The 12,818-nt window shown below is 40.5% G+C and overlaps 1 protein-coding gene across 1 annotated transcript in view; it reads right to left on the bottom strand.

The window, feature by feature from the left end:
• PLB1 (phospholipase B1) overlaps positions 1-12,818 on the bottom strand; it is a 79,598-nt gene that overhangs the window by 36,450 nt on the left and 30,330 nt on the right. Inside the window, exons 20-29 of the mRNA XM_075200415.1 lie at positions 12,490-12,544; positions 10,930-11,010; positions 6,882-6,947; positions 6,462-6,562; positions 4,342-4,423; positions 3,145-3,249; positions 2,200-2,295; positions 1,345-1,416; positions 531-596; positions 83-143 (exon numbers count right to left, since the gene is read on the bottom strand). Coding sequence (XP_075056516.1) covers positions 83-143; positions 531-596; positions 1,345-1,416; positions 2,200-2,295; positions 3,145-3,249; positions 4,342-4,423; positions 6,462-6,562; positions 6,882-6,947; positions 10,930-11,010; positions 12,490-12,544 — 785 coding nt within the window. The remainder of the gene's footprint in view (positions 1-82; positions 144-530; positions 597-1,344; positions 1,417-2,199; positions 2,296-3,144; positions 3,250-4,341; positions 4,424-6,461; positions 6,563-6,881; positions 6,948-10,929; positions 11,011-12,489; positions 12,545-12,818) is intronic.

Raw genomic sequence — 12,818 nt, forward strand, 5'->3', positions numbered from 1 at the left:
TCTAAAGAGAAACCATAAATATAATAGAATTGATCCACTACAGGAGACGATATACAAACAGAAAGATATGTTTGTGTGTTACCTGATGTTGGCTTCACAGGAGATGGAGAACGGTCCGCACATTCCAGTTTGCTCCCGTACAGCTAGAACAGATAAAGGCGATGTTGTAATTATTGACATAGGGAAGATCAATTGTTACAAAGGTACCGGTCTCGATAACCAATGTTGCCCGGGCTCTTGTTGATACCTATGCAAATCACACTTGTTCAATAGCTCCTTTTGACTGTTAAGGTCAATGTTAATTATAAATGGCTGCCTCTACAGTGTGCGTAAGTGGACTTTAACACTACATATGAATTATAAAATATTTAAAATATTTTTTTTAAAAAATATGCAGCTGCAATGACAGTAATATCAGCTTCTGAGCAGATTTCACAGATAACAGATAAGCTGGAATCAGTAAATCGGAGGTTCTGTGTCCACCTGTTCTCAAGCAGAGAGATTGCACCTGAATATAGCAGAGTACTTACTGGATCCGGAGTAGTGGTTGGGTAAACATAGTTGCTGTTCTTTGCAGTCTTCAGAAAAGGGTCAGACTAAAGGAAAACAAGAACCAGTTATGTAGAATTATGTAATTTACTAAATTAAATAAGGATAAAGTTATATAAAATGGACCTAAGCTTTCTGAGGTAGGAAATGGTGGATAAATAACACCAGTATTACAAATAACAGATAAAATATTTATGTTGTATGTATGTATGTAAGTAAGTATGTTCATCCCATGTCATCTCTTATAAAAGACAGACAGCCCATGCTTCTCCCAATGCATCTCTGATAACAGCCAGGTAGCACATGCTCCTCCCACTTCATCTCTGATAACAGCCATGTAGCCTATGCTCCTCCCACTTCATCCCATTTAACAGCCAGCACATGCTCCTCCTACTTCATCTCTGATAACAGCCAGGCAGCACATGCTCCTCCCACTTCATCTCTTATAACAGCCAGGTAGCCTATGCTCCTCCCACTTCATCTCTGATAACAGCCAGGCAACACATGCTCCTCCCACTTCATCTCTGATAGCCAAGCATCCTATGCTCCTCCCACTTCATCTCTGATAACAGCCAGGCAGCCTATGCTCCTCCCACTTCATCTCTGATAACAGTCAGACATCACATGCTCCCCCCACTTTATCTCTAATAGCCACCTCACCACACAAGCCCCAATCTTACCAATATCAGCCGTCACTGTTCCATCACACAAATATGCAAATATATTTATACTGTTTAAACCTCACTAATTAATGCCAGTTGTATATTGCTCAGTGCATTTGTGCACATGACTTACCTGAGGGGGGCATTCAAGTTTAATTTCTTCATCAAGTGGTTGGCCATTAGTCTTCTGTCCAACAGGTTCAAACTATGAGAACAGAGAAATATATAACAATAGCAGATAATTGTATAAAACATCAGTTCAGACATGGTCTAGCACAGCTTTAGGATGTGGGATTTCACCACAACGGGTACAATCATGCTACTATCTAGAACCAAGATAACAGTTTTGGTTTCCTTCCAAATATATAAATTAGCAGCCATGGACTCTTATAAACATCTTGGACAGTAGAAATCATCTGGTCTTAATGAGTTTAAAGGGTTTTATATGTGTTAAAATGGGGTTTGGGGCAGCACGGTGGCTTAGTGGTTAGCACTTCTGTCTCACAGCACTGGGGTCATGAGTTCGATTTCTGACCATGGCCTTATCCGTGTGGAGTTTGTATGTTCTCCCCGTGTTTGCGTGGGTTTCCTCCGAGTGCTCCGGTTTCCTCCCACACTCCAAAAACATACTAGTAGGTTAATTGACCCTAGTCTCTCGTCTCTCTCTGTCTCTCTGCCTGTCTGTGTGTGTGTCTGTGTATGTATATTAGGGAATTTAGACTGTAAGCTCCAATGGAGCAGGGACTGATGTGAGTGAGTTCTCTGTACAGCGCTGCGGAATTAGTGGCGCTATATAAATAAATGATGATGATGGAGCTGAGGACAGAGCTCTTTCCGGTCTTGGAATAGGCTCAGAGCTGTGATTTGCTTATGATCAGAATTGAGGTTCTGTCTTGGGTTGACGTTATGGCAGGTTTATGTCTAACGCTCAGAACGGGGACTAGGAATAGAATTAAAATGACATGTAGACCAGGGAGGAAGTACTCACCATGTTTGCCCACAAACCACGTGCGGCCTGAGTATGGGCTTTCGTTCCAAAATGGAAGCAATCGGGAGCCATGTAGGATCTATCCGGAGATCCATCCTAGATGTAAGAAAGAACTCTGTTACTGAGATCCCAAGAAACATTCTGGTCTGCATTGATATTACCGAGGAAAACGCGTTGTACATGAAGACTTCTAAATGTAGACTTATAAAACAATGTAACTCTTTCAGGGTGTCCTTCTCGCATGGATATTAAGTTTTGGAGGATGGTCTGTTCTAGACAAATTCACAGTTGTGTCATTTTCTCTCCATTTTTGTAATGAATTTCACAATACTTTAGTAGATATTAAGTCTTTGAAATTAAAATATATTCTCGAATTTGCTTTGAATGTTCTTTGATCTTCTTGGTGAAGCTCTAGTTTGGAAATGCACTGACCAACTATGGGACTTCCCCCAGGCAGGACAATATTTATTTTCAAATCAATTGAGACACTTATACATAATTATGTACAGGTGGACTCCATGCAATGAATTATGCGATCTCAGAAGATACTGATTGCTCCATGGTTTACTTAAGTGGGGTTTAGCAAAAAGGGTGAATACTGACATAATCAATGGTAATCTGTTTTAATTTGTAATAAATTAAGAAAAGGCTTTAAAGATGTATTCTATTTGATATTATTATTGTGTTGATCAGTGGTAAGAATTCCCAGATAAATCCATGTTGATTCTACGATGTTAGAAAATAAAATGTGGATAATGTCAAAGAGTTTATATCTAGTGTATATTGTATACGTCAGTTTGAAAGATTAGACGTGTTTTAGCATTGTCAGCGTCATTCCTAAATCTGCTCTGTATAATAGGGATCGGAGATAGAGAATGATACATTTAGTAAAATCAGTAATCATTTTCAATGGCATATCTTAGCCATGTTAGTAATCATGTTTACCGGTTTTAATGGTATCTCCAGACGTTCCAACATTGGCTGAATGACAACGGTGAAATCTTCTGTTGTATCGTACAGTCCACTTTCCACCAGCTGACGGGTTTTGTCCTGAAGATAAATGTTGTGATGTTATTTACATAGACGAACCATGTTGCATTTGCATAAACCATAGTTTTTCTACTGCCGTCAGCCCGTGAAAGAACACTCAATAGAGTAGAGCAAAGGGTAAAATGAAAGCAGGAAACAATAGCTCTTATTCAACAACAAAACAAAGGTACACATAATATAAATATACTAAATGTTGTCTTGATTATAGTGGTAAGTTTATATCAGTAAATATTGCATCATAGAACAGCGCCCAATAGCAAAACTTAAATAGGGTCCAACAATGCTGCTCTAGCCTCCCGGGCAAATCGAGGGCTTCTTCTGAGCATGGGCGTGGTCTAAGAGTAACAATGAGGTATACTAGGAAGAGTACAGAAGTAACGAGTGTATAGTAACATCTCTAATACGCTCCTGTTTCTGGAGGTATATCATGGTATATTGATCACATATTGAGCATGGTTATTAATTTTAACTATGATCATCAATGATTATTGTGCCGTATCGCCCTATTACATGTACGTAGAGCCTTGTTGCTCTGTTTTTGGTGCCGAGTCGCTCCATATGTTATATTCAGACAGTACATATAGGGCAGCTCTGCTCCAAAGCGGACTGACCTCAGAGGTGACAGAGGATTTCAGTGTAGGTAGGAGTGGAGTAAGCAGTGCAACAGGCTGCATAGTATTTATATGATTACTTTATGTGCCATCACTACACCCCGACTCCTCCTTGGCCGTATAGAGACAAATATGGAGGAGAGGGTTGAAATATGACTCTCTTTCCTCTATATTTGCATGTCCGGTGGCTGATTCATGTGCAATGATGAAGAGCAGAGCCGGGGCCTCTGTAAAGATAGACCACCATTAATTGCCCCCCCCCCCCCATCAGCGCCAGTCTCCCTCAGCAGCTACATGAGATACTACAGCAGTAGTCCTCCCACTGTCTGCAGCATATGGACTGATCAGAGCAGTGATTGTACCACTTTACCAATATTAAACATGTTTTTTTAAAATTAAATTATACATACACTTTACATATACTGCTATAACTGCCCCTATAACAATACCTGGGGTGTTTTACGGCCATTGCTGGACTTACTTGGTACTGCTTGTTGAATGTTTTAAGAGTTGCAATTTCTAAAGTGTCCTCAGTATAATCCACCACACATCTACACAGAGAACTGCACGAAAACACAAATAATTGTATTTTTCTATTAAACAGCCTTTAAAACTCAAAAAAATAAAAACAGGCGATCATATTGTGGTCTAAACTAACATTCATGATAATACACCCAAGGGCTTTATAAGAAGCCCAGAAACTAATGGGGTACATTGTGACCCCAATAGGTTGTACGAGCTCAGTGCTTTTCTTACCTCTTTGCGGCTACAGAAGCACCAGCGCTGTGAGATGATAGCGAGATTTCAGAGCGTGGGGTTCCCAACATTTACTAACCAGGCCAATCTGACCCATGCCCAAAGGACCCCAAACACACATTTACAGTTACAGTTAATAGGTGGCAGATTCACTATAAACTCTGTTACTGTTTCTTATCTTTCACAGAACATTAAAATATAGCTATTGTTCTACTGAAGCAGAATAAGACATAATAAATGCATACACCGATTGGCTACAACATTAAAACCACTGACAAGTGAAGTGAATAACATTGATTATCTCGTTACAATGTCACCTATCAAGGGGTGGGATATATTAGGCAGCAAGTGAAGTAGAATGTTCAAAGTAGATGCGTTGGAAGCAGGAAAAATGGCCAAACGTAAGGACCTGAGTGACTTTTATAAGGGCCAAATTGTGATGACTAGAAAACCGGGTCAGAGCATCTAAAAAACAACAGGTCTTGTGTGTTCCCAGTATGTGGTGGTTAGTACCTACCAAAAGTGGTCCAAGGAAGGACAACCGGAAAACTGGTGACAGGGTCATAAACACCAAAGGCTCATTGATGCACATGGGAAATGAAGACTATCCCGTCTGGTCCAATCTCACAGAAGAGCTACTGTAGCACAAATTGCTGAAAAAGTTAATGCTGGCTATGATAGAAAGGTGACAGAACACAGAGTGCCCTTGCTGACCCCTGTCCACCACTGAAAGTGCCTACAATGGGCATGTGAACGCCATAGCTGGACCATGGAGCAACATAAGAAGGTGGCTTGGTCTGACGACTCACATTTTATTTTACATCATGTGGACGGCCGGATGTGTGTGTGTCATTTACCTGCGGAAGAGATGGCACCAGGATGCACTATGGGAAGAAGGCAGCCGGTGGAGGCAGTGTGATGCTCTGGGCAATGTTCTGCTGGGAAACTTTGCGTCCTGGCATTCATGTGGATGTTAGCTTGATACATACCACCTACCTAAAAATTGTTTCAGACCAACTGCACCCCTAACATTATTCCCTGATGGCAGTGACCTCTTTCAGCAGGATAATGCGTCCTGCCACACCGCAAAAATCATTCAGGAATGGTTTGTGGAACATGACAAGAGTTCAAGGTGTTGATTTGGTTTCCAAATTCCCCAGATCTCAATCCGATCGAGCATCTGTGGGATGTGCTGGAAAAACAAGTCCAAACCATGGAGACCCCACCTCGCAACTTTCAAGACTTAAAGGATCTGCTGCTAACGTCTTGGTGCCAGATACCACAGGACACCTTCACAGGTCTTGTGGGGTCCATGCCTCAATGGGTCAGAGCTGCTTTGGTGGCAATTGGTTTTAATGTTGTGTCTGATTGGTGTATATGCTGCTGATAATGTTTCCAGTGTGGTTTGAACATCACGTGCTGTTTCTTTACATTAACCTTTATTGATCAGCTTTGACTCCAGACCTCGGTATCTCCTTGTCATCGGGACAGGGTCTAAGCAATCAGCCCCAATATAGATCGGGAATTACAGATGTCTTTTTAATCTATGTCTTAACCCTGCACTGGGATCTTATCCAAGTTTATGTCTTATTTGTTATCAGACAATGTCTATTTTTGTCCTACACTTTGATCCCAAATATGTATCTATATGACTTATTTTTACAAGTACATAGGTATTATGGTGATTTATGTTGCGTTTAGGGTACAGGCTCTGCCAGTTATTAGTCAATATATTAAATAGAGAGACTTCTTTCTAATTGCTGTCATAAAACAGGCGCAAATGTGGAGGTGGACACATCTGGAGATAAAGTACGACTATCCTGTATTGAGCAACACAAGACCAACCTCATGATCCTCTTCGGACACTGAGTTCTCGAGTCATCGTACAGTCCTTTCAGCGGCAGAATGTCCAGGATTGTCACCAGGTTCACAAACATCCTTGGAACCTATTGTGTAAGATAAACATGAGGAGAGTGGAGATCTATCAACAAAAGTATACTGTTGTTATACCACCTGCTTCTAACATAGACAATGCTGGGAGTACCGGCCATGGATCCTCACATCGGGAGAAGTTTGAATCACATGACTAGAAGATGGTTTTACCCCATAAGACAGATGACACAGCCCAGCCAATAGCGTGCAATGAGTATAGGGGCACTTAGACGTAATGGGCATCCAGGAGAGATATGAATCTGGCACCACTTTACAAAGCATGTGCCTATATCGTGCAAGAATCATATTTTATATTGTAATGAGACTATATACCTCTTGCTGCAAATAGTCCAGGGCTTCCTTGATGCGGGAGACAAACTGTTCCGGAGAATGATAGATCTGTTGACAATTAAAATAAATGAATTATGACTTTTCCCCTGGTTTTGCACAAATCTTTACCCTTATCTACTAAGATACAGTCGTTTCTCTGGAGATCAGGTATTTAATCTGCTACATAACTTTGGGACAAATAGACACACAAACATCTCTCTATCACAATAGTATGTGCAATTATGCTTAAGTAATGGAAATGATCTAGCTTACTGGTTGAGTATTATTTAACCTTGTAAATTTAACAATACAGTAACAATTATTTATGTTACTTTTTATATAAGTAACGTGAATGATGTCACATTGACACAACTTGTCACCTCCAACATCCGAATGACTGGACCAGGAAATGAACAATTGGACTATATGTTTCATTACCCCAAGGGCTCTATGAATATGTACTAGTGAATGTATAATTAATAGTTTTGTACAACACACTCTCATGTCTTTCTATCCAAGACCCCTCCTCTCTTATTAATGCTGGGATAATAGGTGTGGGGTTGAGATAAACTTAAAAATAAATTAAAATAAAACTATATATTTGACGTCCCCTGAATTGGGATTCCCTAAGCATGCGCCCATATAGTAAATATGGCTGATTACCACTAGGAATTCACATGGAGCCATTCCATCTAAACAGAGCCCCCAAAAAAGAGTCATTTAAATGTCTTTGTTCATAACTGAACATCAGTATTCACAAGTAATGTACATTAACTAGAACAATGGCTGGATACATAAACTATTTCATCTTAAGATTTTACATGTAAGATACTTGCAGAGTCATCGCATAACCGATAGCGAACTTGGGAATACCATGCGTGTTACTGCCTAGGCCAATATCTCTCATTGAAAATAGCCATTGACGTGTCAGTCACTCATTAATCAACTTATCTCCTTATATTGTATTTGTCAAAGATTGCAGATAAAGCAGCTGTGCATGTGTGCATGCATGTGTGAATTGTAAATTTGTAGCATCATATATGATTGATGTCATTTTTTTTATGTTTTTAGAGTACACAATGAACACAGAATCAAGTACGGAATATTCAGAGCAAAAGGAGATCAACTTTTCATGTCTATGAGAAATGTTAGGGGCGGGCTGGGCCGGGAGGCAGGGGGGCATCGGATTTTGGTCTTTTAGGGCCGGGGGGTAGGCCGGCCGGCCGCCCCCCGATGCAATTTCTTCGTGCATCACACGACAGGGGCTGCAGCCGCCTGTGTGCACCCCTGCCTGCAGCATCCCAGCCCGCGCCTGAATTATATCTCTGTATTGTGAAAATTGCAAGCTAGTGTAGAGGGCGTTACACTAGATGGCGCTAGATTGCACCCTGGTAATGCCCTGCAGATTGCGTTCCTTCCCAGCAGAATTGGGAAGGCGTGTTGCCACACCCATTAGAGCTCAGTATGGAGCTATCTCCTGCTACAGACAGTAGAGAGAAATGGCAGACTAATGTTGGCCCAGGGTACTGTCCGACAAAGCAACAACCCAGGACACCTGATTGTACTGCATAAGGCACCAAAATTGTGTATTTCAGAATGTGTGGAACTACTGCACCTAGCAATCCCGGGCATGCAACTGTGTCATTACTGGCAATTGCTTTATAGGCTGGGTACACACTACAGAAAATTTTCCCAGATGCAAAATCAGTAACGATTTTATCAATGATTAAAAAAGAAAAAAAAACAAGTCTCGATCAGCAGCCGATCCATGTGTACGCACTATACACGTTTCACAAGATTCACCTTCAGATCTGTGCTCTTCATCTGTCATAACCATCAGCTGAAAAAAGATGGTGACTCTGCACACTGCATAGAGATCTATGGACACTGCTGGTTCTGAGTGCATACACGTTGCAGAATTGGAACGACATTGTTCCATCGTTTAACAAGACCTTTAATCCGGTTTAATAATCAAATGAAACGATACGATGAGCTTTGGAACAATAATCGCCCATCATTGCAGAGTACACACTAATGCGATATTGGGCCAAACGGTGGTTTATCGTGTGATTGGACCTATAATCGGCTGAAAATCCTGTAGTGTGTACCCAGCCTAAGCACTGTGCAGGTAAAGTAAGGAGCTGTATTTAAGAGCGTTAACATCTGCTGACGATATATATGCTTGAGGCGTTTGGAGAAACTGACTGTAACCGTCAAGATATCTGCTGGAGGAATCTGGCGTTTGTATTTTGTGATCCACTGTCAGGCTGAGGTTTTGTGTTTTGACACTACAGAGGTAAGCGGCCCAGCTGTGCATGTTATAAAGAGGGATGAAGAAGTGATTCAGCCTTCTCTATGGAGGCCAGGATTCACACTACAGCTGAAAAGAGCTACGATTCCAATTGTAGACTGGAATTCCACCAAGCAACGAAATATTAAAGTACAAAAGTACAGGAGATCTGGTCATTGGCCTTACCAGGAAGTTTCTGAAGTTTAACGAAGCCGCCCGGAGGCCGTCTCATGTGTCACTGTCAGTGGGCAGCACGGTGGCTAAGTGGTTAGCACTTCTGCCTTACAGCACTGGGGTCATGAGTTCAATTCCCGACCGTGGCCTTATCTGTGAGGAGTTTGTATGTTCTCCCTGTGTTTGCATGGGTTTCCTCCGGGTGCTCCGGTTTCCTCCCAAACTCCAAAAACATACTGGTAGGTTAATTGGCTCTACTCTGTGTGTCTGTCGGTGTGTGCCTGTCTGTGTGTGTGTTTGTGTTAGGGAATTTACACTGTAAGCTCCAATGGGGCAGGGACTGATGTGAGTGAGTTCTCTGTACAACACTGCGGAATTAGTGGCGCTATATAAATAAATGGTAATAATAAAAATAATAATAATAATTTAGACTCAGGCAGCACCACAATACAATGCGCTAAGACAGGAAGCACTTCCTGTCTAAGCTGCACGGAGCGATGCTGCATAACAGCGATCACACATAAAGGTAAGGTTCACTGTTTTGAGGGCAGGTGTTACAATTAGGAAGAAAAACATAGAACTTGGTATAATATTTCTAATGTTAGCCTATAAAAGGGGCCTGTGCTTTGGTAGTCTAACCTGCTCTGTCAGTATCTCTGTTTATTTATTGTCATGCTTACTTTCACAGTAACTCCACTTTATTCAGTTTTTCACTCAGTGTGGTTTCATGCAGGAGACCACAAGGAAACAAGATTAATCAAGCAGCTGGGCATAAGTGTAATGGTCCTTATGACCACTGTCTATAAAGAGCACTGCCCAGATAAAAGGAAAGTGGACAAAAATCTTCAGCATGAAGTCAACCCCAGCAAATTCTGAAACTGTGTACAAGCCTTAACTTTACGAGATATACTAGTTCCATTGTTTAGGAATCGGCAAAGTACAGAATAGAACAAAATATGAAAATACTAGAAAAATACAGGAAAAGCTAACAAACAAAATCTTTGCATATTAAAATTAATCAGGAGTGGTCTGAAAGTATAAATTGTTATCTGTTATACTAGTTCATGGATGCAGGGGGATGGGAGTTGCAAACCGAGGAGACGTCAGGCAGCCGCACAATACAGTGCGCTCAGGAATCACTTCTTCCTTGAGCAGCACGGAGCGTCGCTGCGTAACAGCGATCGCAATTAAAAGTATGTAAAGGGGCTATAAAGAGAACTATAGGGGGGCTGTAAATAGAACTATAGGTATTGGGATGTATAGAGAACTATAGGGAGGAGGCCTCAATGAGAATTAAGGGGGCTACAATGAGACTAGGAGTAGAAGTTTTTGATGTAATTTACTCATTAGGATGCTGAGAATTCACTTGTCCACTTTTTATAAAGCACTACATGAATTTATAAAGAGTAAATGATGTTTTCATTACTAATACTCTTCACAAAGTTTAACCATTCACTCCACTAAATGTAGATTAAGCTACAGGCCATCTGCAAGTAGAAACGTGGCAGAATCACTGATCTCTTTGAGCGCTCTCCCTGCGACGCAGCGTCTGAGTAGGATGTTATACATTCCTGTAATATCACTTACCGGGTTCTTGCAGATGCCGCACAGGTCGTTTCCTCCTATAAAGATAGTCAGAAGTTTCCAGTCTTCTGTATAATTAAGGGTCTACAGGATAAAATAAAATACAATAATGTCATTTAGCATATGCACTCATTTGTTGGCCACTTTACCCATGGAAGAGTCTGATTATTCATGTTCTCCCAGTAAGCAGAAAACTTGTTCATTCATGAGTTTACCGTTTTCTCTTGTTTATTCCTTTTTGTTTTATCTGAAACTATTGAATAATACCTTTGTTTGTCATTTTGTTAATTGGTTTCATCTTAAGCATTGTGGATTTATTTTCCATATTAAATTACACTTAATAAAATCATGTCTCTGTGTTCTTATGAATTCAGGTGTCAGAATTAGCTGGTATTAGAGTGCTTTATAGTTGAAACCGGAGAGATTATTTGATTTATGATAACTCTGGGTCAGGGGAGATCATTTTTTTATGATAATTCTGGGTCAAGGGAGATCATTTGGTTTATGATAACTCTGGGTCAGGGGAGATTATTTGGTTTATGATAACTCTTGATCAGGGGAGATTATTTGGTTTATGATAACTCTGGGTCAGGGGAGATTATTTGGTTTATGATAACTCTTGGTCAGGGGAGATTATTTGGTTTATGATAACTCTTGATCAGGGGAGATTATTTGGTTTATGATAACTCTGGGTCAGGGGAGATTATTTGGTTTATGATAACTCTGGGTCAGGGGAGATTATTTGGTTTATGATAACTCTTGGTCAGGGGAGATTATTTGGTTTATGATAACTCTGTGTCAGGGGAGATCATTTGGTTTATGATAACTCTGGGTCAGGGGAGATTATTTGGTTTATGATAACTCTTGGTCAGGGGAGATCATTTGGTTTATGATAACTCTGGATTAGGGAAGATCATTTGGTTTATGATAACTGATGAAAGTAAATTGTGATAGATTAGTAAAGGGCGAACTAAAGGTTTCCTGAGTAGAAGTGTCAGCTTTTCACAAAAAACCTTGATGGTGGCATAATTGATAAGGCGTTAGTATGTTGGACAGGTAGGGAGAGTTTAAATCACTTTTAAACAGACGAGGTGGTTGTTTTTGATTAACCCTTTGTCACATATGTCATGTAGGCTCAGGTGAGTTCTGGATTGTAACACCCAAGTTTTACTGAGCCTTTATAAAACAATACAGTAAGTAAGCCTGTCTAAGCAGGTCCACAGACAGAAGCTATTGGATTTAATGTCAGTTTAGGAAGGTATTTTGCAGAACAATATCTTCATTTTATAATGCAGAATTACCAGTTATTTAACTTTTAAAACTAAAAATGTAGTGCCTTGGCTCAGCCAAGGTCTGAGATCAAAATAATGACAAACCATAATGCTTATATAGGGATAAATAAACATTTGTAGGTATAAAGGGCTACTTATTATAATACAGGCCTGTGAAATAACTCCTTTAAAATACCTAGAACCCCTTCCAGAGAACATAGGTTTTTAATATTATGTATTATGCATTTCCCCCAAAAATATAAACATGGTTTTATATTGTACTCACCCCAGCAGTGTTCAATAACTTCATCCCTCTCACCAAGTACTTGGCCTGATCGAGCATATCACTGCAAAATACAGAAAGAGGGACAGGTGACAAATTGTTTGTGGATGAGACAATGTTAATTTAAATCCCATACCTCTCTAGAAAATATAAAGGATTGAGGGTAAAACCATCATGTAGAATCTCAAATGTGATTGTGATTATGCTGATTGCGTGGGAAACAATGACCTGTCTACTCTGATTATTTTAGTGAGGACAGAGCTGCATGCGACAGGGGCAGTGACATGATGTGAGGAGAGGAATGGAGGCAGCATGAAGCCACAGACTGTGAGTTATAT

Source organism: Mixophyes fleayi, chromosome 3, assembly GCF_038048845.1.
Source record: "Mixophyes fleayi isolate aMixFle1 chromosome 3, aMixFle1.hap1, whole genome shotgun sequence".
Lineage (NCBI taxonomy): Eukaryota > Metazoa > Chordata > Amphibia > Anura > Limnodynastidae > Mixophyes > Mixophyes fleayi.